This window comes from Grammomys surdaster, unplaced genomic scaffold, assembly GCF_004785775.1.
Source record: "Grammomys surdaster isolate TR1022 unplaced genomic scaffold, NIH_TR_1.0 205, whole genome shotgun sequence".
NCBI classification, from domain to species: domain Eukaryota; kingdom Metazoa; phylum Chordata; class Mammalia; order Rodentia; family Muridae; genus Grammomys; species Grammomys surdaster.
In genome coordinates, this window is record NW_021604650.1 from 3,230,246 (window position 1) to 3,258,096 (window position 27,851).

General features: G+C 40.7%; 1 protein-coding gene and 1 pseudogene across 1 annotated transcript in view; one reads left to right on the forward strand and one right to left on the reverse strand.

Annotated features, from left to right (window-relative positions):
* The window catches only part of CUNH11orf80 (chromosome unknown C11orf80 homolog), a 76,832-nt gene that overhangs the window by 15,544 nt on the left and 33,437 nt on the right, over nucleotides 1-27,851 (forward strand). Inside the window, 1 exon segment of the mRNA XM_028770975.1 lies at nucleotides 18,559-18,668. Within this exon segment, the coding sequence (XP_028626808.1) occupies nucleotides 18,559-18,668 (110 nt within the window).
* Nucleotides 13,035-13,471, reverse strand: LOC114624161 (annotated as a pseudogene).

Below are 27,851 nucleotides of genomic sequence, written 5' to 3' on the forward strand. Positions count from 1 at the left end.
TCCAGTTGAACCAGCACCATTTGTTGAAAATGCTGTCCTTTTTCCACTGGACAGTTTTAGCTCCTTTGTCAAAGATCAAGTGACCATAGGTATGTGGGTTCATTTCTGGGTCTTCAATTCTATTCCATTGATCTTCCTTCCTGTCTCTGTACCAATACCAGGTAGTTTTTATCACTATTGCTCTGTAGTACAGCTTGAGGTCAGGGATGGTGATTCCTCCAGAAGTTCTTTTATTGTTGAGAATAGTTTTCGCTATCCTGGGTTTTTTGTTATTCCATATGAATTTGAGAATTTCTTTTTCTAACTCTGAAGAATTGAGTTGGGATTTTAATGGGGATTGCATTGAATCTGTAGATTGCTTTTGGCAAGATGGCCATTTTTATTATATTAATCCTGCCAATCCATGAGCATGGGAGATCTTTCCATCTTCTGAGGTCTTCTTCGATTTCTTTCTTCAGAGACTTGAAGTTCTTGTCATACAGGTCTTTCACTTGCTTGGTTAGATTCACACCAAGGTATTTTATATTATTTGCAACTATTGTGAAGGGTGTCATTTCCCTAATTTCTTTTTCAGTCTGTTTATCTTTCATGTAGAAGAAGGCTACTGATTTGTTTGAGTTGATTTTATAACCAGCCACTTTGCTGAAGTTGTTTATCAGGTTTAGGAGTTCTCTGGTGGAAGTTTGGGGGTCACTTAAGTATACTATCATATCATCTGCAAATAGTGATATTTTGACTTCTTCCTTTCCTATTTGTATCCCTTTGACTTCTTTTTGTTGTCTAATTGCTCTGGCTAGGACTTCCAGTACTATATTGAATAGGTAGGGGGAGAGTGGGCAGCCTTGTCTAGTCCCTGATCTTAGTGGGATTGCTTCAAGTTTCTCTCCATTTAGTTTGATGTTGGCTACTGGTTTGCTGTAAATTGCTTTTACTATGTTTAGGTAGGGGCCTTGAATTCCTGATCTTTCCAAGACTTTTATCGTGAAGGGATGTTGAATTTTGTCAAATGCTTTCTCAGCATCTAGTGAGACGATCATGTGGTTTTTTTCTTTGAGTTTGTTTATATAGTGGATTACATTGATGGATTTCCTAATATTGAACCATCCCTGCATTCCTGGGATAAAACCTACTTGATCATGATGGATGATTGTTTTGATGTGTTCTTGGATTCGGTTTGCTAGAATTTTATTGAGTATTTTTGCATCGATGTTCATAAGGGAGATTGGTATGAAGTTCTCTTTCTTTGTTGGGTCTTTGTGGGGTTTGGGTATGAGTGTAATTGTAGCTTCATAGAACGAATTGGGTAGTGTTCCTTCTGTTTCTATTTTGTGGAATAGTTTGAAGAGAATTGGTATTAGGTCTTCCTTGAAGGTCTGATAGAATTCAGCGCTAAAACCATCTGGTCCTGGGCTTTTTTTAGTGGGGAGACTTTTAATGACTGCTGCTATTTCCTGAGGGGTTATGGGACTATTTAGATGGTTTATCTGCTCCTGGTTTAGCTTTGATACCTGGTATCTGTCTAGGAAATTGTCCATTTCATCCAGGTTTTCCAGTTTTGTTGAGTATAGGCCTTTGTAGTAGGATCTGATGATTTTTTTGAATTTCTTCCGTTTCTGTTGTTATGTCTCCCTTTTCAGTTCTGATTTTATTAATTTGGATACTGTCTCTGTGCTCTCTGGTTAATCTGGCTAACAGTTTATCTATCTTGTTGATTTTCTCAAAGAACAAGCTCCTGGTTTTATTGATATTTTGTATTGTTCTTTCTGTTTCTATTTGGTTGATTTCAGCCCTGAGTTTGATTATTTCCTGCCTTCTACTCCTCCTGGGTGTATTTGCTTCTTTTTGTTCTAGAGCTTTTAGTTGTGCAGTCAAGTTGTTAGTGTGTGCTCTTTCCAGTTTCTTTTTGTAGGCACTTAGAGCTATGAGTTTTCCTCTTAGCACTGCCTTCATGGAGTCCCACAAGATTTGGTATGATGTGTCCTCATTTTCATTGAATTCTAAAAAGTCTTTAATTTCTTTCTTTATTTCTTCCTTGACCAAGTCATCATTGAGTAGAGAGTTGTTCAGTTTCCATGTGCACGTGGGTTTTCCATTGGTTTTGTCATTATTAAAGACCAGTCTTAGTCCGTGGTGATCTGATAAGATGCAAGGGATTATTTCAATTTTTTTGTATCTGTAGAGGCCTGTTTTGTGACCAATTATATGGTCAATTTTGGAGAAGGTACCATGAGGTGCTGAGAAAAAGGTATATTCTTTTGTTTTAGGATGAAATGTTCTATAGATGTCTGTTAAGTCCATTTGGTTCATAACTTCTGTGTCAAAGTGTCTCCGTTTAGTTTCTGTTTCCATGATCTGTCCATTGCTGAGAGTGGGGTGTTGAAATCCCCCACTATTATTGTGTGAGGTGTAATGTGTGTTTTGAGCTTTAGTAAAGTTTCTTTTATGTATGTAGGTGCCCTTGCATTTGGAGCATAGATGTTCAGAATTGAGAGTTCACCTTGGTAGATTTTTCCTTTGATGAGTATGAAGTGTCCTTCCTTATCTTTTTTGATTAATTTTGGATGAAAGTCGATTTTATTTGATATTAGAATGGCTACTCCAGCTTGTTTCTTGGGACCATTGGCTTGGAAAATTGTTTTCCACCCTTTTATTCTGAGGTAGTGTCTGTCTTTGTCACTGAGGTGAGTTTCTTGTATGCAGCAAAATTCTGGGTCTTGTTTGTGTATCCAGTCTGATAGTCTGCGTCTTTTTATTGGGGAATTGAGACCATTGATGTTAAGAGATATTAAGGAAAAATGATTGTGACTTCCTGCTATTTTTGTTATTAGGGGTAGAATTACAACTTTTAAAAATCAATTTCAAGAAAAATATAGATGGAGTCTGATAAAAAAAATTTCTACTCAGTCCCAAAATTTTCAATGAAATTAAAAGTTATATGCATTAAAATATTAATTTCAGAGTCACTAATGTTAATTATCAAATATCAAGAACCATATGCTCAGAATAATCACTGTGCTGAATGCACTAGATACTTTTATTTAATCCCCAAAACAACTTTATGAGGTAGGTGTCTTTTTTTTTTTTTTTTTTTTTTTGGTTTTTTCGAGACAGGGTTTCTCTGTGTATCCCTGGCTGTCCTGGAACTCACTCTGTAGACCAGGCTAGCCTTGAACTCTCGAACTCCGAAATCCACCTGCCTCTGCCTCCCAAGTGCTGGGATCAAAGGTGTGCGCCACCACCGCCCCGGCGAGGTAGGTGTCTTTTAAAGATTAAATAACTTGCTCAAGGACACAGTACGAGTTCTTGAAGTGTTCTGCTCTTTGTGCTAACAGATGTGTATGAACGTAGCTAAATGCCTATTAATAGAAAAATGGCTAATTTATGGTAACATGTTTTTTTTTTTTTTTTTTTTTTTTTTACTTTTTTTCTTGGCACTGGGGATTAAATACTGAGTGTGATGTTCTACTATTGAACCAGCTCATATTTATCTGGGTAAACAGTTTAGCCAGTAAAAATAATGACCAAATGACTATGCTATAATATGAAAAATGCATATAATGTGTTAAACAAAAAGCAATAGAACATATTGCATATATTATGAGTATGACTGTTTCAAAATACATAGGAATGGTGATTCTAAAAAGAATACGATAAGATGCCAACATTTATCATAGTGTGTACATTTGTAAATGATTTTGTTTAATGTCTGTATGTTTGTGACTATGAGCACATGCATGCCATGGGGTGTCAGAGGATAACTTTCTGGAGCTGATCTTACCTTTTTCACCATAGAGCATGGAGACTGAATTCCAGTCTCAAGTCATCAGGCTTGTGTGATCATCAGGTTTACCCACTGGGCCAACTTGCTACTCCCAAGAAGTTCTATTGTTGTTATTGTCCTCCTTTTCTCTGTTTTCACCTTTTCCTTCTGTTTTGTTTTGACAGAGTCTTGCACAGTCTAGGCTGGCCTTGAACGCTCAATCCTTCTACCTCAGCCTCCTGAGTGGGGATTACAGGTGTGAGCCATTTTATCTAGCATTCTTTTCTTAATTTTCCAAAATTAGCTATATTACTTCTATAAGAAAAAGATTCAGCCGGGTGGTGGTGGTGCATCCCTTTGATCCCAGCACTTGGGAGGCAGAGGCAGGTGGATCTCTGAGTTTGAGAGTTTGAGGCTAGCCTGGTCTACAGAGTGAGTTCCAGGACAGCCAGGGATACACAGAGAAACCGTGTCTCGAAAAACCAAACCAAAAAAAAAAAAAAAAAAAAAAGATTCAAAGCTGGGTCTAGTGGTGCATATCATTAATCCCAACACTTGGGAGGCAGAAACTGGTGGATCCAACCTGACCTACATAAAAGTCCCAGGTCAGCACGGGCTGCATAGTGAGATCTGTGATAATGGCAACGTTGAGATCCAGTTACTATATTATCTGGTTTCTTCAAGAGACTCAGAAAACTAGTAACTATTGGTTTTCCTGGGGCTAACACCTGTGCCTTAGCATAATACCATAATAATGCCTGCAAAGAATGCACCAGTAGAATGGAAGTGTTAGTGCAATTCTAACTATGAGGCTAATTAAGACAACACAGGTGATGCTCTTTCGGTGACTGTGATTTATGTCATTTACACTGGCTATTGTTCTATACTGTAAAACTTTAGAAACTTTAGAAAAGGAAAAAATAGCAAGAAGAGTGATCTTTCAGAAATGTTGCATCAAATCTTCGTTCGAGACTTTAAAATGCAGAGGGCTCAGTGATTGTGACCGCATGTTCACAGAGCTCACCCAGCCCAGACACCCATTAACTACGATGTGGTCATGGCTTTGACAAAAAAAAAAAAAAAAAGAAGAAGAAGAAGAAGAAGAAGAAGAAGAAGAAGAAGAAGAAGAAGAAGAAGAAGAAAATGGGGAGGGGAGGGTGCTGGACCACATACTACCATGGGCCCATTCAAAAAGAACATGGACTGAGAATTGGGTGGGTACAAATTCAATTTTCTTTTCAAGCCTTCACCTGCCTCTATACAACCTCAACAGTGAGATTCACCAAATGTGACTAAAGCTGCTGCTTATGATCAGTTGAACAGGGAGGCAAGCTGATTGCACACAGCTGAATAAGGAGGCAGGTTATTTACAGGTAAAGAGGAGCAGGGCTGTTATATACAGGTGACCAAGTAGGATAGTCTGTAGAGAACAGTCTTCAGGCTGTAAATACAAGGGAGAGAGCTATGGCGGACATTTTGTAGAGAACAGTCTTCCGGCTGTAAATACAAGGGAGAGAGCTATGGCGGACATTTTGTAGAGAACAGTCTTCCGGCTGTAAATACAAGGGAGAGAGCTATGGCGGACATTTTCTACACATACTATCAATATTTGCACTTAGACCAGAAAAGGCTTGCCAGTTATCTGAACCAGCCTCAACCCCACCCAGGAAAGACTTTGACATTTTCCTATGGGTTCGAGGCTGTGTCGATGTCAACAGAAAACATTCACTCAGGGGCCCTGTGTCCTCTACAATATTTTAAACTTAAGTTTTTTCATAATTTTAAACACTGAACACTCTTACTGGTAGAGTGCGAAAGTCAGAGGTTGAAGTCTGGCCCTCCACTGAACTTAAAGCTCATGACCAATTGGCAGGACTGACTGGCCAGCGGGCTCCTGGGATCTCCTCTCATCTTCCTGAGCCATCTCCAGCCTGTCAGTGGCTTTGACAGTGTTCACCTAAAAATCCTGGTTGGGGTTTGCTGAGATTTTCACATCTTAAATTTTAGGAAAATTTGTCCATGCTTTTAAAGCATTTTTTCTGTCTTATTCTCCTTCTGGGACTTGTATATATAGTTTAGATAGGTTGATGTTTTCTTAAAGGTGCTTAAGGCTTTATTCATTTTTTTCTACAAAATTTTTAAACTTTTTCCCATCATTTTGTTTATCCATTTATTGACTTATCCTGACTGAAGTGCCCACTCTCCTCCAGGTACCCCCCACAACCCCTCCCCCACATCCTCTTCTCCTTTTCTTCTGATAAGGGGGAGGCTCCCCTGGGTACTAACCCACTCTGGCACATCTAGTCACTGCAGGGCTGGGCACGTCATCTCCCACTTAGGCTAGACAAGGTATCCCAGTCAGGAGAATGGTATCCAGAGGTAGGGACAGCCCCTGCTCCAGTTGCTGGGGGACTCACATGAAGACCAAGTTAGTTGTACATACGCTACATATGTTTCAGGGCCTAGATCCAGCACATGTATGCTCTTTAGTTGGTGGTTCAGTCTCTGGGAGCCCCTAAGGGTCCATGTTAGTTGACTCTGTTGGTCTTCCTGTGGAGTTCCTATCCCCTCCTGGTCCCTTACTGCTTCTGCCAGCTCCTCAAAACTCCCGGAGCTCTGTCTAATGTTTGGCTTTGGGTCTCTGCATCTGTTTCAGTCAGCTGCTGGTGGAGCTTCTCAGAGGATGGTTATGCTAGGCTCGTGTCTGCAAGCATAACAGGTTGTCAGTAATAGTGTCAGGAATTGGTTCTTGCCCATGGGATGGGTTTCAAGTTGGGCTGGTCTTTGTTGGCCATTCCCTCAGTCTCTGTTCTTTGTCCCTGAACTTCTTGTGGGAAGGACAAATTTTGGGTTGAAGGTTTGGTGGGTGAGTTGGTGTCCTTATCCCTCCTGCCTGGCTACAGAAGGTGGGCACTTCAGGCTCTATATCCCTCACTACTAACTAGGAGTCTCACCTAGAGTCACCCTCATTGACTCTCTGGAACCTCCCCCATCCCAGGTCTCTGGCAAGTCCTAGAGATGCCTGCCCCCTACCACCTGCCAATTTCCATTCACTCTCTAGCCCTCTCCCTCTGGTCCTTCTCACATCTGATTGCTGCGCCATTCTTCTCTCCATCTCTTCTCCCACCTGGTTCCCTCCCTCTGTCCACCTCTGATGACTATTTTATTTCCCCTTCTGAATGAGATTCAAATGTCCTCTCTTGGGTCCTACTTATTATTTAGCTTCTTTGGGTCTATGGATTGAAGAATGCATATCCTGTACTTTTATGGCTAATATCCATTTATGAGTATATACCATGCATGTCCTTTTGGGTCTGGGTTGCCTCACTCTGGATATTTTCTAGTTCCACCCATTTGCCTGCAAAATTCATGATGTCCTTGTTTTTAATAGCTGCATGGTATTTCATTGTGTGAATGAATCACATTTTCTATATCCATTCTTCAGTTGAGGGACATCTGGTTGTTTGCAGTTTCTGGCTGTTACTACTCTTCACTAGGTGAGATAAGACAGCTTTAGGGAAAAGATGATATCTTACAATGTTGCTTAGTCCGGCCTCAAACTCCTGGATTTGACAGTCTTCCTACTTTAACCTGAGTAGCTGGGTTTACAGATGCATTACACTGTGCCCTGCTTTGGGGTGTTTTTCTTTTTTACTAGTCTTTAGTGAGTTCAGTGGCTCTTCTTTCATGTCTACATTGCTGATGAACCAATCTAGTAAGTCCGACTTTTCAGTTACAGAATTCCCATGTGGTTTTCTTTTTTTTTTTTTTCCTGTGAATGATACTTGGTTATCACTAAATTTTTATTACATTTATTTGTTTGTGTATGCATTGTGTATGTGTGTTTGTGTGTGTAAGTATATGGGCATGTGTGTACCATAGTGTGCATGGAGATCAGACGTTGGCATATATTTTTCTCAACCTACTTTACTGAGGATTCAACCTCTCCTCTAGCCCACCACCCACCAAAGGTAGTGGAGAAAGAAAAGTTATTAGGACACAGGGGAAGTAGACCTTTCTAGAAATAGTTCTTTGGGGGGTAGTTCAATCTTTGTTGTTGGGATATCAGCAGTCCAGCCTTCTAGCAAAACACCAACACAAATCAGTAGGGGCAGGCCAGTCCATTCAGCAATCACCACTCACAATTCAGCAGCTGCAGACCAGTCCACTCAGCAGATACCACACAGGAAACAGCAAGAGCAGTTCAATCCAGAAGAAACCACAAGGCTCACCAACTAGCCTGGGTCAGAGAAGCAGCAAGAAGCTACAGGAGCTTCATGAGAAATTCTCTGGCAAGTTTCTATCAAATCATCACCAGTAAAAACAATGCAATGTGAGGTAAACCAATACATGCATGCTATCAGCGAAGAGTAGTGAAGTGAAGCAGAGCAGACCAATGCTCCTGCTCCCACTGTCCCTGGGGTCATGTTATATTCTTTCTAAATATCACGCGTCCTTGCGTCCTTTCACATGTCTGCTATAACAAACAAACCATCCTTTCACCTGTGTCTACTTTAGCAAAACATCCTTTCACCTGTGTACCCCGGAAAAACATCATTTGACATAACTGATTTTCCAAAGAAACCAGAAGTTTCCACTTCAGTTGGAGTATAATTTACAGGAGTCAGTTCTCTTTCTACTTCATGGGTTCTGAGGATCCAAGTCAAGTTGTCAGACTTGGCAGCAAGCACCATTATCTACTGAGCCATCTTGCCAGCTTTCATATTTATTTATATCAAAGCTCTGGGGAACTCTTAAACACACACACACACACACACACACACACACACACACATTTCAGCCTTGTGTTATATGTTGTTCTTATGTACTTTGTCTCAGTAAACCTTTATTTTATGAGCCAGCATCATTCCAGTTTCCAAGATCCTCTTGCCTCCAGTTTCACTTGGGAAGGCAACGCCTGAAGTATTGCATCCTGCCCAGTCAGGATGTAGCTTCTGGGGCTCTTTTAGTTTATTTTTCATACAGCTTGTCATGCTGGCTTAGGAAGAATTCGCCTCTGAACAGAAAGATTATGCACTTTCCACTGAATTTTCTCCCCAAATCATGCACTAGTTTTCCTTGGGGTTTCTGAGAAGATTTGTGTTGATGAGCTGGAATAAAAATGATAGCTTTCTGACCACTACCAAATGTGAAAACCTTGGCTGCTGTGATGTTGAACTCCTGCTGGGCCTTGAGGTCCAGTTCTGTCTCTAGTGTATCATCTGGGAGATACCCAACTTAGATTTGTCTGTGTTCTCACTTGGTAGGGCTCATGATCTTGGCACTTGAGCATGACTCCGTCTTTGGAATACTGCCTTAGGAAAGATCCATTTGATTGTTCTATAACGTTCATTTCTCTGCTGACATTCCCTATGTCAATTCAATCCCCGTTTTGATTATTTGAGAGGATTTATTTTTATGTTTCCTTCTACTGATGTAAAGTAATGAAGGAACCAAAAGAAAAGTAGGGAATCATGAAAAAAAAAAAAGGAAAAGTAGGAATTCAGTTGTTTCGGTGAAATTTCTCCACCAAAAGAATAAGACAGGAGCCTCAAAAGTGCAGTCACAGGACAGACAAGTTTGTTAGTGTGTCACTTGAAAAGAATACTGGCAGAAGTCAGGTGGTGGTGGCACACACCTTTAATCCTAGCACTCAGGAGGCAGAGGAGGGTGGAGCTCTGAGTTCAAGGCCAGCCTGGTCTACAGAGTGAGTTCCAGGACAGCCAGGGCTACACAGAGAAACCCTGACTCGAAAAACCAAAAGCATTCTTTGTTTTTGCTCCTGAGTCTATACATTAATTAAGCTAACATTTAATTGGAACTATCTTTTATAATTGAACACATCTATAATAGAAGCTTTAAAGTCTGCCCTGAATTTAGTATCTGCTGTGCATGACTGTCTTCTGAGGCAAGAACTGCTATCTTGGACAGTTTACCTGCCTTAGGGTGCTGTGAAGAGACACCATAACCAACTCTTATAAAGGACAACATTTAATTGGAGCTGGCTTACAGTTTCAAAGGTTTAGTCCTTTATCATCATGGTGGGAAACATCCAAGCAGACTGGAGGAGCCAAGAATTCTACACCTTGATCCAAAGGCAGCCAAGTGGAGATAGTTCCATACTGGGTGGAGCTTAAGCACTAGGAAACCTCAAAGCCCACCCTCACGGTGACACACTTCCTCCAACAAGGCCACATCTCCTAATAGTGCCACTCCGCATGGGCCAAGCATTCAAACCCATGAGTCTATGGGGGCCATTCCTACTCAAACCACCACATCACTTGTGCCCCTTGAAAAAGGATTATCTGTCACAGATGGGCACGTTGACTGTTAACACCTCTCCTAGAGGAGCCAGAAGGGTCTCACTAGCCCCTTCAACAGAACTGTGCCTTAACTGCATGAGGTCTTAGGGAAGGGCTAGAGTATATAGGAAGGGAAGACTAGAGAAGAGCCTCCATTCCTGCTGGGTAAAGGCTTTCCAGGAGCTCCCACACTCCTGCCAAGTAACCCCTCATCTCTGTTCTGTAAAAACCCAATAAACACATTGGTTCCCCAGAATGAACTTTGGTAGAATCATGGTTCTGTTATTTGGACCTGAGGAGAAGGGGTAGATATTGTGTAGAACAATGGTGTAGTCTCTAATATGGAGACTGGGATAAATATCTGAAGGTGCATGTGTGTGTGTGTGTGTGTGTGTGTGTGTGTGTGTTTACAAGGGGTTGCAGAAGGAATTTTTATTTTTATTTAATTTTTTTCCAGACAGATTTTCTCTGTGTAGTTTTGTCTGTCCTAGAACTCACTTTATAGACCAGGCTGGCCACAGAGATCTGCCTGCCTTGCCTTCCCAGAGCTGGGATTAAAGACATGTGCCACCACCTCCCTGGAGAGGTAGTTTCAACATAGTTTGTCCCTAAAGGCTTGTGACAGTGCAGAGATTAGTGAGGCATGTAACTAAGGTAAGACCCCTTCTCAGAGGGTATATAAATGCTAGGGCCCCAAGAAACAGAGATATTGGGTTGTTGGTTGATCGTGGTCATATTTAAAGAAGAAACAAGAAGAAATTAGATATCCTGATGGCAAAGATTAGACCTGCAGGTGCAGACGGTGGTAATGAGAGAATACTCAGCCCCATGGCTGTTGGAGCTATGAAAGTCTTCCAAACAAGCAGTGAAGGAGCTAATTAGGGGCATCAAGTTCCTTGGGGCATGTAATGTCTGCTTTAGTCCCTAGAATTCCAACCGTCACACAATCACAGAAATTGTCTACAGCTGGTAAAATTGTGCTCCCGCTAGAGCATGAGGCAAATCTGAAGCAGCCCCAATTTCACACTGGGATTAAAACAAAAATATTCTAGTAATATTTCTGTGTTTTTTAAAGCAACCAAAATTCCAGAATTCTTATTACAGAAGTCCCTATGAATATTAGGGACTGGGAAACAAAAAGGGCAAGGTGCCACTGAGGAAACAGGGTGTTGGAAGCAGTGTTTGACCCCCAGTTCTCAGGCTCAGACTGGATAGGAGAACTAAGAAAGAAACTGATTCAGCAAGGACCATGAGCTGGTGTGGAGCATTGGTAGCAATGCTGAGCCTGTGGTATGGGCTTTGACTCATCTGTACCCTACCAAGCCCTGTTTCTGCTGATCACCTTTCTATCTGAACCAGTGTGTGTGTGTCTATGTGTCTTTGTTTCTATCTTTCTCTCAATCACACATGTCTTGGTTGATCTGAAACTCATGGCAATCCTCTTGTCTCAGGTAGTGGTATTACAGGTGTGTATCACCACTGCTTTCTTTGACTTGTGATCACTATTATTTTTCTTGTTTATATTTATTTCCTTTTGTGCATATTTTACAATTTTGTATTTATTTGTTTGGTGTTACATCAGGTCCTGTGCTATAGTCCTGGCTGACCTGGTATTCACCAAGTATGCCAGAATGTCCTCAAACCTGAAGAAACGCTCCGACCTCAGCCTCTGGAGTGCTAGGGTTACAGCAGTGGTTCTCAACCTTCCTAATACTGCAACCCTTTAATACAGTTCTCATGTGGTGGTGACCCCAACCATACAATTATTTTATTGCTACTGTATAACTGTAATTTTGCCAGTACTATGAACTATAATGTAAATATCTGATACTTGATCCCAAAGAGGTCTCCACTCACAAGTTGAGAACCACTGGATTACAGGCATGTGCCACTACATTTGGCTTTTACAATTTTATTTTAAATCAGGCAATGCACAGTCATAGTCTATATCCTGTTATCTTCCTCTTAATGGTATTGATTTTTATTTTATCAGACGAGTCACCTTGACCTTGTTCAGTTTTGCTTTTATGCATTTCAAGTCATAAGTTTAAGGAAAATCAAGACATTTTCCACAGTCATCTGACATATTGTCATTCTATACCCCCATATCCTGTACCTTTAATTGCTGGAGAGGTCCCAAGAAATTGTTTTGGTGGGTGTTTGTATTGGCACACAATTAAAATTTTCCCATCAACTTTAATCATTAAAGAGCTGTATGAAGAGGTAGTTTAATATTGATAACATCTCATTTTTTCCTTTTATACGACCTGCAAAAGTATCAGGGTTTTTAAAAATTTATTTTCAAGGCAGGATTTCTCTGTATAGCCTTGGCTGTCCTGGAACTCACTCTTTAGACTAGGCTGGCCTCTGCCTCCCAAGTGCTGAGACTAAGGTGAGGACCTGACTCTATTGCCTGATAATATAAATTATTTTTAAATGGTTGTGCTGGTTGGTTTAGTGGTACTTAGCATGAGGGCTTGTTAATAGTAAACATTTTTTAACATTTGTTTTGTGTAAGATGTACATGTAGAAGTCAGAGGACAACTTACCAGAGTCTATATTCTCTCCGTATGGGTTCTGGGAATCAAACTCAAGTCATCAGACTTGGCTGCAAGTGCCTTTACCTGCTGAGCCATCTCTTTGACCCCTGATAAATATTTAAAATCAATCTTCACTCCCTTCCTCCCCTCCCTTCTCCTCTCCTTTCTTTTCTTCTCTGCTCTTCTGTGCTCTTCTCCTCCTCTCTTGCTTTCCCTTGACCTTCCCCTCTTCCTATTCCACTTCCTTCTTTCCCTCTCTCCTTCCTTCTTTCCTTCCCCCTCCCTTTCTTCCCTCCTTTGCTCTCTTCCTCCCTCCTCCTTCCTTCCTTTTCTCTGCATGTGCTATAAATTGAACCAAGGACATTATACATGGTAACCAAGTGTTCTTCTGAGCTCTTGTTGCCAGATAAGTTTTTTGTATTTTTTTTCACAGTCCACGAAGGCTTTTTATTTATGCTTTACATTTAAAAAAAGAATCCCAGGATTTTCCCTCCAGTATGTTTTCGTCTTGCCTCTTCATGGTCCATGATGCCAGCAGAAGTTGTCAGCACAATGAAACCAAACTGGCGTGATGGGAGCAGATTGTTCTGCCATTTTTCTAGGTCTTTGAGTTGAACATCAAATCTAGGGCTTATAACTCCACACTTGTTCAACCTGCCAGTGAGGTTCACCACTATCTTTCCAGCTCTGTGATCATCAATAATCTCGAATTCACCGATGTAACCATGCTTCATCATCACAGTTAAGAACCGAACGATGACTTTAGAACACGGCCTGATGAGGACCTGGCGTTTGCCTCGCTTTTCGGCGTTGTTGATGCTCTTGAGAGCATCCGCCAGAACATTTATTCGCACCATGGTGACGGCGAGGGAAGATGGCAGAAAAAGAGCAGTTTTTTGTATTTTTGGTTGTGCATTTACCTTTAATGGCTGACCCATCTCTCCAGCCCAAGTTTCTTATTTTTTTAATGGTAGTTACCTATCTTCTTTTTTCTTTCTTTTTTGATTTTTCGAGACAGGGTTTCTCTGTATAGCCTGGGCTGTCCTGGAACTCACTCTGTAGACCAGGCTGGCCTCGAACTCAGAAATCCGCCTGCCTCTGCCTCCCAAGTGCTGGGATTAAAGGCGTGCGCCACCACCGCCCGGCCGGTAGTTACCTATCTTAAAAGTCCATATGGAGCTGGGGAAGAGAATCAGAACCTGAGTTAGAATCCATGTAAAAAGTTATTCTTCCATAACCCTGTCACTATAGGAAATCGAGACAGGAGGATATGGGGTTTGCTAGCTGCTAATCTAGCTAGTAAGAACTGGTTCATGAGAATAAGGTAGAAAGTAATAGAACAGGACACCTGGCACTCTAAGCTGGCCTATGGGCATGAGTGTGCACGCACACACAGATTTTTAAAGTCCATACTAAGAATACTAAGAATAAAAAGCTGAGGGTGTTGCTCAGTGATAGAGCATTTGCATAGCATCTGTGAGATTCTGAGTCTATCCACAATACTTCAAAAAAGAGGTGGGAGAGGGAAGAAGGTCCAGAAACAAAGTTACTTTTCTTATTTTTGAAGGTGCAAGTGCCAGATCATCTTTTTGTACTGTTTTGCTAAGAAATCTAACGTCCCTCTTTGTCTCTGCCTCTCATATTATTGTGTTTGTTGCCAGGTGAGATGAGGTGGTGAGGGTAGTGTGTGCAGTGGTATAAATACAGAGACCAGAGTACAAGGTTTGAAACTGGTTCTCTCCTTCCACCTTTCCTGACAGAAGATACAGTCCTGGAGATCAAACTCAGGTTACCAGACTTGCACAGCAAATAATGCCCTTATCCACTGAGCTGTTGCTCTGACCCTAGCTTGTTTTTCTTTAATCCATTTTTTTTTTATGGTCCCCATGGCTTTTAGGGTTTTTTTTCTATCTTTGTTATTCTGAGTTTTGTTGTGGTATGTTTAGATATGTGGCTTTTAAAACATTTAATCATATTATTGTATTTTTGTATGTGTGTATCATGACTGTTCTCCAAGCCAAGCAACTGCCATCTTTGGGAATTCAGCTGTGTCCTTTGCAAAAGGATTGTCCTAGCTAGGCTTGCTGACTGTTTACAGCCCCTCATAGAGGGGCAGAGAGTGTCCCCAGACTCTCAATTGAATACCCAGCTGCTCCCACTTATTGTAGGTAATTCTACCTTAATGGCACTCAGCCCCAGGGAAGGGCTCTGTTATGTAGGCTGAGAAAGACTAAGAGAGAAAGGGCTTCACCTGTGAGGATACAGGGCCATCTTATCCCTGCTGGGTAAAGGCTTTTCCAGGTGTGGCCTGTTGATGGAGGTCAAGAGAACGACTCTCTGGAGTCAGTTATCTCCTTCCAATATGGGATCCAAGGATGATAACTCCTGTGGTGAGGCTTGCCCTGCGGAACCATCTCACCAGCACTGTTTTGTTAGAAAATTAGACTTCTTTGTACCTGGCTAGCTTATTCAAATAGTAACTTATATATGTCTTTGTTTTATAATAATTATGTCAGTACTTCTCTTGGATCTATCTTAATGTCTTTTATTTTCCTCTTTATTGATACAAATTACACATGTCATAATATACCATTTTGATGCTTTGATGTTTACCAGTTTTTCATATATTTCAATAATTATCTAATTCATTATTTAATCATATGCTCTCAGTTATCATCTTATCATAAGCATCATCCAATTCCAGTATTTTCATCACCTAAAAACAAATCCTAAACCCAACAGTAATCATTCTAATAGCCCTCAATCTCTGTGCCTCAGCAACATTAATTTGCTTTTTTTCCCTATTGATTTGCCTATTTTGAACATTATGGAATATGACACATAGCCTTTTGTGTTTGGTGTCTTACTTAAGCATTGTTTTTTAGGATTTCCTGTGTTACAGTGTGTCTTAGTTAGTGTTTGTATTGCTGTAACATAACACCATGACAAAAAGCAAGTTGGGGAGGAAAGGGTTTATTTGGCTCACATTTGCATGTCACTGTTATCACTGAAGAAAGTCTGGACAGGAACTCAAATGGGGCAGAGACCTGGAGGCAGGAGCTGACACAGAAGTCATAGAGGGATGCTGTTTACTGGCTTGCTCAGCCTGCTTTCTTAAAGAATCCAGGACCAACTAGTCCAGGGATGGCACCACCCACAATGGCTAGACCCTCCCTCATCAATAACTAATATGAAAATATTTTACAGCCCGAGCTTATGGAGGAATTTTCTCAATTAGGGCTCTCTCCATTAAGATAACTATAGTTTGTGTGTCAAATTAACTAGCCAGTGTGTACTTTATTTATTTTTTATGGTTGAAGTGATATCTTACATTTTGTTAAGCCTAGTACTTATCATTTGGTAGATATTTGAATTCCATTTTGTGTGTGTGTGTGGGGTTTTTTTGTTTTTGTTTTTGGTTTTTCGAGACAGGGTTTCTCTGTGTAGCCCTGGCTGTCCTGGAACTCAGTCTGTAGACCAGGCTGGCCTCGAACTCAGAAATCTTCCTGCCTCTGCCTCCCGAGTGCTGGGATTAAAGGCGTGCGCCACCACCGCCCAGCCCATTTTGTGTTATTATGAATAATATTGCTAAAAACATCCATGCCCTAACTTTTGTTTTGGTCTGTTCTTATCCAGTTGAACCATTTATAAGTATTTTTAAAGATTTATGTCTATTAAATTTATTCATTTTAATGTGTAAGTGTTTTGTCTATGTGTATTATCTGTATCTTTTGAGTGATTGGTGTCTGTGGAGGTCAAAAGAAGGCATTAGAGCCCCAGTAACTGGAGTTAACAGATGGTTACGACTCATCACGCAGGTGCTGGGAATCAAATCCAGGCCTGCTGCCAAAGCAGTAAGTGCTCTTAACCACTTAGCTATCTCTCCAGACCCCCATTTATAAGGTTTTAATTTCAAACACTGTATCCTTTAAGTTCTAAGATTTCTAAAAATGTTTTCCTGTTAGTTTTGTTTTAACTTATTACAGTGGATCCTTGTTTCATGGCTTCTTTTTCTTTGTTAGGTGTATAGATATTTATTTTACAATGTCTCATTATTAACTCTCAGGTACAGTGTTGTTGTTTGCTGCATTATAAGTTTGATAGTATCAAGCTTCGTTGCTTGGTAGTTTGAGTCAGTTGCCTGTGATCTGTTTAGCTTGAACATAACATAATGTTGAACATTAGTCAACATCTCATGTTGACGGCTGGTAGGTCAGAGGTCCTTGGGGTTGCTGAGCTCCATCCAGCCTTGCATGCTTGAATGGTATATGTCTTGCATTGTACTTTACCTTGCTAGTGACATGCAAAGCTCCTGCATCTCACTACCTGCATTGTATAGTTCTGCGTCCTGTGGCTGCTTACATAACATGGCTAGAGCCTTTGTCACCAGCAGTGATGTGGCTACCAGTTTCCTTTGCTCTAGCTATGCCTCAAGTGAGCAGGCAGTGCGTTTTCATGCCCTGGTACATGGGTGGAGGTCAGAGGGCAACCTGTAGGAGCCCATTCTCTTTTTCCACCATGTGGGACCCAGGGATTGAACTCAGGTTGTCAGGCTTAGCAGCAAATAAGCCTCTTTCTTTTTGTTATCCATTCTGGATTATTACATTTTCTTTTTCCTTTGTTCCCACCATGAATGTGGTTTTATTAAATTTAAAAGTATTTGTTTTATATTGTATATTTGAACATAACCATGATATTTCAACATAGGTTCAATTTACCTTGAAATAATATTTCTTTTTTTGAAATAATATTTCTGATTCTTTCACTTTTATACATTTAACTCTGGCTGTTGTATCTGCAGCTTGTCTGCGTGCTCGTTTCCTTTTTGGTATGTAGATTGAGACATTGGGAGTAGACGTTTTTAAAAGTACACAATTTATTTTTAACACAATATATTTTAAATGGTTATTAAGATTATTTTAAAGAATTCAGAGACATTTACAACCCCTTTTCTCCTGCATTGATGTTCCCTTCATTTCTGTACTATCTTACTATTTTAAACAGTTGTTCCTTATTTCACAGAAAAATAATTGAATCAGAAAAAGGAGGTTTCTCTAAGTAAGGCAGTCACTGGTAACCTAAAGACTGATGCAGAGTTCAGTGGCAAGGTCACTGAGCTTCAGTGTGGTGAGGCCTTGCTGTCATGTTATTCAGAGCGTTGTGGGCTGAATTACATTGGAAGAGCACAATGACAACAGAATGGTCTCTGTTAAAATAAATGTCTAGGTTTTTATCTTGGGGAAACATTTTTTTAAGTAGTTAAAGCATTATTATTTCAAGGTGAATTTAGTGTTATTAGACTTTTAAAGTTGAATTAATGTGTTATAGTGGCTTTATTCTTCATTGTTTCCGCAGGGGACTGTTTAATTAAGGTGGGAGGTTTTTGTTTTGGTTTGGTTTTGTAACTCAGGTACAGGAAATAAAGAAGAAAGATGGTGCATACTATGATATTCTCTTTGTTGTGGATAATCCATGCCCTTCCCAGCTGCTTTGTGAAAAGCTAGCTCTGAGTCAACACATACAAAACACAAAGAAGTTAATTCTTAAATTAAAATTGGTGAGAATTTAATTCTTGTTAAGGGCTACAATCATTTAAAAAGCACATGCCTGAAACAGTCAATCTTGAACTTTTCCGTTTTCAACTCTAAATTAATTTCTTTAATGGACTTGTGTTTATTGAGTAATAAGCTGATTTGTTGAAAAAATGCAAGACTATCAACTGGAATGTTGGCACTGGACATGACTTTATGAAAACTGAAATTTCAGATTAGTTTAACTAATATAAAAAAATTAAAAATAGCTATCTTTACTCTAGAAAGTAATTCTAAATGTTGAAACAACTTGCTGATGTATAACCAGTTCCCATATTTTGGTTTTTGCAGGTAATCTTTCATCAGGTAAAGGTCTTCTTGGCTCCTGATGCTGTTCTGATTTGTTGGCATTCCTTCTCATGTAGAAATACAACCTGTACTGCCCAGACTCTCTGCAAAGCTGACTCTGGCTTCAGAGGAGGAGGGTCCTTCTCAAGATACAGCAGACATATCACCCTGCCAGATGACTTTTGAGGCAAGTTTTGTTGTGGTTCTATATACTCTGATCATTTGACTTATTTTTATACAATTATAATTACAAGAAAGAAGCCCTGGTTTTATCATAGTTTGAAGGTAAAGTAAAATAAAAAAGCTATGCAGACAGTAAATGATCCAGGACTCCCCAAATCCTGGTATCTGTGTTCTACTGAGAGGCTCATAATTAGTTGACCTTGGAGCCTGCATTAGTCTAGGCTTCTATCCAAAATACCATAGACTGGGTGGCTTAAGCAACAAAAATTTATTTTCTCACAGTTCAGTAGGCTAGAAGTCCAAGATCAAGACGCCATCTGGGTCAGGTGTGATGGTTTGTGCCTGTAACCCCTGTACTTTGGAGGCCAAGGCATCAGTATCAACTGAGGATTGTGGATCTTCCAGTTGAATAAAACTTGAATTCCAGAGTTAGTGAGATGACCCATGGGAAAAGGCACCTGCCACCACACCTGATGACCTAAGTTTGATCCTGGCATTCTACATTCTATAAGGTGGAGAGTGAGAACCAACAACATAGAATTATCCTCTGACCTCCACACATATGGTGTGATGTGTGCACACATGCACACACACAATAAATAAATGTAATAATAATAAAGTATTTTCAACAAAAATCTCATTTGAGCAAATTTTTATTTAGTTGGTTTATACATCTCTTTATAGTCCAGATTTATGAGAATAATTGCCTTCTATGTTATCTTTAATGATTTTCTGGTCTCCCATCTTTCCTTAGTTGAAACTAATAGAGATCTAAAAAATTAGAATAATTTAAATATTCTTCCTAGGCCAGGCTTGCTGGCATACATTTGCAGTCCCAGCATTTGGAAGATGGAGGCAGGAGATCATCAGTTCAGAGACATCCTCAGCAGCATCAGAGGCTCTCGGCTGACTTGAGCTTTATAAGAACTGGTCTCAAAACAAACAAAAACCAAAATCTTCCAGGAAGTTCTGGGAAATATATTTCCATATTTGAATAACTACATATTCCTTGGGGACAGAACATGCACAATATCAGGAAAGCTGATAGCCTGGCTGTGCCTTATCTTCTTAATAAGAATGAAAAGTAAACAGTCTGGAGCAATTAATGGTTAGTCAGCTCTGAACTGCTGATGTCAAGAAGCAATAAAAAGGTGATTCCAGTGAACCAAGGAAAGCAATGCTAAGAAACAAGAGCACGTGAGCCAGTTGGAGCAAGTAATAACTCGCATGACTAACATTTACAAATACCCAAGGCTCTGACACCTCTATGAAACGGGTAGAATAAGGATTATCACTCCACTTTACAGATGACAAAATTCAGATTCAGAAACTTGGTCTGACTTTCCTAGTGTCATATGAAAGTGGAAGAATTAGATCTTAATCTGTCTGATTCATACAGGTCAGTGCTAGTTCAATATTTATTCATTTAGAAGCCAATGTCTGTTCAAATTAGTCACACTGACGTAGGTCTCATAGGTAACATCCTTAGGATGTGGTGTTTGATTCTAAGGAACTTGGAATGTAAAGGAAAGATGCACATGTCAAAAAATATTACAAAACAGTGTGATGTGTGTCAAAATGAGTGCTGCCTCGCACAGAGGAAGGGCACCTAACCCAACCAGAAGGGGTGCTGGTCTAGAGGTCTCGAGATACTGAAAAGTAGATTTGAATTTAGCTCAGATAAACTTGGGACATAAGAGGTTATGACACTTGAAAGAACATTAAAGTTTCTCTTTGTTTTCTATTTTAAAACTGTTTCCCTAAGAAAAAAAATTTATGTATGATTAAATCAAATATTTACAGTACATGTAATTTGGTTCATCAAAGAAGCCACTAGTAATACACAGGTGTGTATCTTTTCCAATTAGAGTGAGGCATTTTGGTTTAAAGCAGAGGTTTTCAAGCTGTGGGTGGAAACCCGTAGTGTCACGCAGCACTTTAACAGGGTCACATGTCAGATAGTTAAATTCTCATTCCTAAGAGTAGCAAAGTTAAAGTTAGAAAGTAGCAACGAAAATAATTTTATGGTTGGGGATTTCCACAACATGAGGAACTGTATTAAAGGGCCGTAACATTAGGAAGGTTTAGAACCGCTTGTGTAAAGTTTTTGGAATCAGTTCTAAAATGTAACTATGGAAATAGTTAAAAATGAGTGGAAATCAAGATCATGGTCTTTGAAGAGGTCATGGAATTAAGACTAAATTGTTGCTTAATATGATTATCTTTTTGTCTTTATTTATTTATTTACACTCCAGATTTTATTCCCCCACCCCTGTCCACCCTCCGACTGTTCCACATCACATGCCTCCTTCCACCCCGTTTCCACAAGGTCCCCAACCCCTCCCCCCACCCAACCAGACTTCTAAACTCCCTGGGGCCTTCAGTCTCTTGAGGGTTAGGTGCATCTCCTCTGACTAAACCCAGACCCAGCAGTCCTTTGCTGTATATGTGTTGGGAACCTTATCCCAGGGATACAAGGTTGGTTCAATATAGGAAAATCCATTAACTTAATCCATTATATAACAAACTCAAAGGAAAAAAATCACATGAGCATCTCCTTAGATGCAGAGAAAGCATTTGACAAAATACAACACCCCTTCATGTTAAAAGTATTGGAGAGATCAGGAATTCAAGGCCCATACCTAAATATAATAAAAGCAATTTACAGCAAACCAACATCCAATATCAAATTAAATAGAGAGATTCTTGAAGCAGTACCACTAAAATTGTGGGCAAGACAAGGATCATCTTCCTGACAGGCAAAATATTTTTGGTATGCTGGGGGCTGAACCCAAGGCCTCAAGAATGCCGGATGAACAGTCAGTCACTGAGCCACACTCCTTGCTCCTTGGTCAGGTACTTGAATGTGAAATTCAGACTTGAAGCACAGAGGGGGTCTGTGAGCTTAGTGACCAGGAGTAAGCCTGTGCTGGAGATGAGAGGTAAAATAGTATACCAGGTGGCATTATCCTCAAAGGAACAAGGACTTCCTTAAAGCATAATTTCTATTATATCTCTGTGTCTCTAATACCATGTAGCTCTTTAAAGGGTATTTAAAATGAAGAGAGTGATAAGAGACTGCTGAAGATTTCACTGTAGGATTGAAGGTGTGTGTATGTGTTGTCAAATAACAAATTTTACACCAAACATCAGTTGAAACACTCATGAAAAGACTATGCTAAATGATCTATTTAACTTGATCATATGAAAAAATTAATCTCATTATGTCTCATAGTGAGATGTCTCATGTAGAAGAGTTCGTGACTTTGATGTTTATATGACTCTGCATTAGGCTGAGTAACACATCCTTCCAAAGCAGTATGATTTCATGAAACCTTATCTTACAAAGAAATTTATCCAGATTTAAACCAAGTGTGGTAGCCAGTGCCTTTAATCCTAACACTTGGGAGGCAGAGGCAGGAAGATCTCTGTGAGTTGTACATACAAATATACAATGGGAAAAAAAAGCATCTTTAACAAACGATTCTGGTCAAACTGGATATTGGCATGTAGAAGATGCAAATAGACCCATATCTATCACCCTGCATAAAACTCAACTCCAAGTGGATCAAAGACCTCAACATAAAATTCAGATACACTGATCCTGATAGAAGAGAAAGTGGGGAATAGCCTTGAACGCATTGGCACAGGAGACAATTTTCCGAAGAGAACACCAGTAGTGCAGGCACTAAGACCAACAATTAATAAGTAGGACCTCATGAAACTGAAAAGCTTCTACAACGCAAAGGACACTGTCAATAGGACAAAGCAGCAGCCTAAAGAATGGGAAAATTTTTTTCTTCACATCTATTTCTGATAGAGAGTGAATATCCATAATGCATAAAGAACTTAAGAAACTAAATATTCACAAATCAAATAACCCAATTTAAAAATGGGGTACAGATCTAAACAGAGAATTCTAAAAAAAAAAAAAAAAGGAATCCAAAAAGCCAAGAAACAAATAAATGTTCAACATCCTTAGCTATCAAGGAAATGCAAATTAAAACTACTTTGAGGTTCCATCTTACAACTGTCAGAATGGCTAAGATCAAAAACACAAGTACCAGCTCCTGCTGGTGAGGATGCAGAGCAAGGAGAACACTCCTCCGTTGCTATGAGAGTGCAAACTTGTAAAAAAAAAAAAACTTTGGAAATCAATATGTCAGTTTCTCAGGAAATTCGGAATCGACCTACCTTAAGACCCAGCTATTCCACTCCTGGGCACATACCCAAAGGATGCTCTATCCTCAACTATGTTCAAAGCAGCCATATTCATAATAGCCAGAAACTGGAAACAACCTAGATGTCCCTGAACTGAACAATAAAGAAAATGTAAGTTTACATAATGGAGTATTACTTTTCTGTTAAAAAAAAATAAGATCATGAAATTTGCAGGCAAATGAATGAAACTAGAAAGAAAATCAACTGAATGAGGTAACCCAGGCCCAGAAAGACACACATAGTAAGTACTCATTTATTAGTGGATATTAGCTGTTAAGTAAATGATAATCATATTACAATTTGTAAACCCAGAGGGGCTAAGTAAGGAGGACTCAAAGCGGGACACATAACTCTGCTGAGAAAGGGGAGTAGAATAGATTTGGCAGGTGGACTGTGGGCAGGAGGGATCAGGTAGAGGTGCAGAGAGAGAGAGACAGAGAGAGAAAGACAGAGAGAGAGAGAATGAGAGAGAGACAGAGAAAGAGAGAGAGAGAGAGAATGAGAGAGAGAGAGAGAGAGAGAGAGAGAGAGAGAGAGAGAGAGAGAGAGAGAGAGAGAGAGAGACTACTGAGAGAGACGACTAGAAGGGGTGGCATTTGGGGGATGAAGTAGAAACCTAGTACAATGGAAAATCCTAGGAATCTACAAGGTGACCCTAGCTTAAGACTCCTAGTTATTGGGGATACGGGACCTGAACCAGCCATCTTCTGAAACTAGGCAAGGTTTCCAGTGGAGGGGTTAGAACACCAGCCCAGCTATAAAACCTTCGACCTACAATTTGTCCTACCTGCAAGACATGTTAGGATAAAATTGGCACAGAACTTGTGGGAGTGGCAAACCAATGACTGACCCAACTTGAGACCCATGCCACAAGAGGGAGCCCATGCCTGACATTGCCTGGAGTGCCAAGAACCAGAAGCTAGATAGCCCAGAGACCTAGGATAGCACCCTACACAGCCTGAAAAAAAAAATTAATGAAATTATTCCTAATGATATTCTGCTGCACTTGTAGACTGGAGCTTAGCATGACCATCAGCAGAGAGGCTTCGTCCAGCAGCCGATGGGCAAATGCAGAGACCCACAGGCAAACGTTAAGTGGAGCTCAGGAAATCCCACAGAAGAGGGAGAGAAAGGATTGGAGGAGCCAGAGGGATCAAGGACACCACGAGAAAGTGGCCCACAGAATCAACTAACTAGGGTGTATAGGGGCTCACAGAGAGGAATAATCAGAGAACCTATCTGGGTCTGACCTAGGCCCTCAGCATATATGTTACAGTGTGATAGCAGGGCTATCTCTGACTGTTTTGCCTGATTTGGGGACCCTTTTCCACCTATTGGGTTTCCTTGTCCAGCCTTAATGGGAAGGGATGTGCCTAGTCTTACTGTAACTTGATATGCCATGTTTGGTTGGTATCCCTGGGAGGCCTGCCCTTTTCTGAAGGGAAGTGGAGGAAGAGTGGATCTGGAGGAGAGGGGAGCTGGGAAAGACTGGGAGGAAAAGAGGGAGGGAAAATTGTAGTCGGGATGTTTATATAAGAGAAGAAAATATATATACACAAACATCTATATTTATCCCTTTGCATGTGAGTGTATATGGATCTTTCTGTCTGCCTGTCTATCATCATCATCATCACCACCATCACCATCATCACCATCATCATCACCATCATCACCATCATCACCATCATCTATCTTACCTGTGCCTATCAAGGAGGAAGAGGAGGAAGAAAAATTGATAATTTCTTCTGGAGAATAGTCCAGAACATATGACTGCATTAGTTTATGTTTGAAAATAAACTTCTAAGTAGGGCACACACAATCCTGCCCCTCCCTGAGGATTCATAAGCAGTTAATGGTAGCTGGGTAAGGGGGAAACGTTTTCTTTGGTGATAAGCTAAGTTGTTATGCTTCTGTATATAACTGTCAGTAAACTCATTTGTAGCTTTAATTTTTTTTCAAAACCTATTTTAGTGATGATTCTTAAATTCTTAAATTCTTTAGCCTCTCTTTTAGCCTACCACCTACCAGGGGTAGTGGAAAAGAAGGGATATGGGGAAGGGGATCTGTTTAGAAAGGTTCTTTGGAGCAACTCTCATCTGTGTTGTCTGGAAATCGGCAGTTCAGTTCATAGGTTTCAGCTGCAGGAACTCGATTCACTTGCAAATACCTCTCGGAAATATCAGCAGTCCAGTTCAGTAGAGTTGGGTCAGCAGCAGTGGTGGCATTACCTAGCAAAGACAGCCAGGCCTCAGCCTCAGCTGAGCAAAGTGAAGATCAGAAGTCATAAGAACAACACACTGGACAGCTAGCTCTATAAGCAAGCCTAGCTCAGCCCCCATAGCTGTCAAGTCCTTTTTATAAGCCCTCTAAGCATCACGTGCCCTCCACGGGTCTTGCCTAAGCATGTTCATCTGTCTCAGCTGACATCACTCTGCCAATCAGCCTGAGTCCATTGAAGTGGCAAGAAACTGTAGCACACCACCAGAAGTTTTTTGGTGCATTTTTATTTCTTAAATACCGACCGACAAATGCAGCTCAATTACGCAATGTAAGACAGACCAGTACATGTGTGTTGTTAGCAAAGGATCTGTCATCACATGTCCTTTCATGTGCTTGCTCTAGTAGAACACCCTTTCACTTGTGTCTGTTTCAGCAAAATGTTCCTTCACGAGTCTGCCTTAGCTTTTACCTGTGTCCACTTCAGCTAAATGGTCCTTCACATGTTTGCCCTAGCAAAATACCATCCAACTGACTTTCCAAAGAACCCTTAAATCTCCACTTCATTCATTGATTAACTTTTAAAAAAAGACATGAACATAAGAGGTGCAGGCCAGGGCAGAAGACAGCCAGAGACCACAGGCCACGAAGACGAGCAAGTATGTGGCAGAGAAATGCGAGAGAAAGAGGAGTGGAGTGACCATGAAGAGAGGCAGGCCGGGAATGTAACAGTGGTGAGGAACAGCCTGATGTGAGAGGCCATGGTGATGTCTAGGCCAGTGCTGCCTCCAAGAGCCAGGTCTGAGTCCACGGCCCTACTGAAACAGCGATCTGGGATGTCTGTGGCCCATGTGATCACCAAAGGCCATATTGACATTTGTGATCTGGGCTGCCATCTGAGGCCATGATGATATCTGTGCTGAGCTGGTCCCACCCTATCACCACCCCATGGTGGCACCAGTGGCAATATTGATGCAGGAGAGCTGACCACACCCCCTCACCTAGGCAGCCCAGAGAAGCTGCTGGCCCTGATGGTGAGGGCATGGGAGAGCTGTCAGGCTAACCAACTGAAATGCCACCCAAACCCAGATCCAGGGCTTTGAAATAGCCGACTCTAAATCTACCCCACATCTGAGCTGCTAGAGCATGTGAAGGGGTAGTCCTACAGACCCAGAGTTTCAAGACGTCCATGACTCAGGGCAACAGTGGAATGTCTGAGAGGAATCTCTATGAGGGTCCAGTATTGATGCTGTAGCTGAAGCCAGAGGCCTCGAACCAGACCAATGACTCATTGCAGTGGACATTTGCAAGTAAAGCTGTTTGGACAAAGCGGTATACTGTGTGACACCCTATAACATACGGTAGTTTCCACAGCAGGTTCTTTTTTAATTTTAATATTTTATGAGGAGGAGGTTATAAGGGTGGAGGGCAAATATGAAAGGACTGGGAAATGAGTAGGTTGGGGTGCATGATGTGATATTCACAAAGAATCAATAAAACACTAATATAACTTATTTGCATGTATGGGTCTATAGAAATAAAACCTACAAATCAGAAAGGTTCATAGTTCGGTAGGAGAAATAAGTAATTTATATGACAATGTAAAAAGTTTTATAATTTAGATATATGAGATTCGAAAGAAACAGGTACTGCATCTAATCAGACTAAAAGCACCAAGCAAGTTATATTAGGTCAACAGAGAATAATAGTAAATTGTCCCCTTTAAGAGCCAGTCATAAGCTGTGGACTGCACTTGCTGTGTTGGTAAAAAGATCTAAGATGGCTGGTTGTACTTACAGGGTATAGGTCAGGAGTTTCAGGAGCAAAAATGACTCAAAACAGCTGCATCACCCACCAAGGCCTACCCCAGCATGAATAACAGGTCACAAAAGCTGGGAACCTGGAGCTCACTGTAGAAGCCTGCAGGCAGCTCAACTGGTTGGAGAGTGTCCTTTCCAAGGTGGCTCAGTTATCTTAAACCTCTCCCAGCCAAACTGGCTGATTTATGGTTCTTTCAAGTGGCTGGGCTTGTCCTAGAGTGACTCTCTGCAGTCTTTAATGTTTATTCTTGGGGAGGAACAGTGTATCATCTGATCAGTTTCAGGGACTTCCTGGAGCTATTTTGAGTTGTTTACTTCTGTCTTGAGAAGCTTCCCTGTACAATCTTATTCTCTGCAGTTTCAATCTCCAGGAAATTGCTACAGAACATCCTCACATTTACAAGGCACTCACTTCACTAACTGCTCATCTCCCCAGCCCTTCACTTCTCTTCTTAATACAGATCATACTAAAGCACGGTAGACAATAATGATACAGTTACTCATCTCTAGTTTTAATTACTCCAGATATGTTCCCAAAAGTGGCTTTGACATTGTAGATTTACACTGGTCTTTTATTCTTGTGTCTCTTGAAGTTCTATGAAGTAGATTTTCTTTTGGAGGGGTGGGGGTTTGAAACAGTATTTCTGTGTCTAGCCTGGGCTGTTCTGGAACTCTATAGTCTAGGCTGGCCTGAAACTCACAGAGATCTGCCTGTCTCTGCCTCCTAAGTAGTGGGATTAAAGGCATGCACCACCACTGCCCTCCTGAAGTAGGTTTATATCTGTGTCAAGTCTCTATCTTCTTTTTTTTTGTACATTTCTCATTTTCTAAGTTATGTCTCCATGAATATCTCTAAACTGACAAAAATATCCACTTTTATAGGAGGAAATGTCTACTTGACTCATTTGCACTGTTGGGGTTAAAGTTGT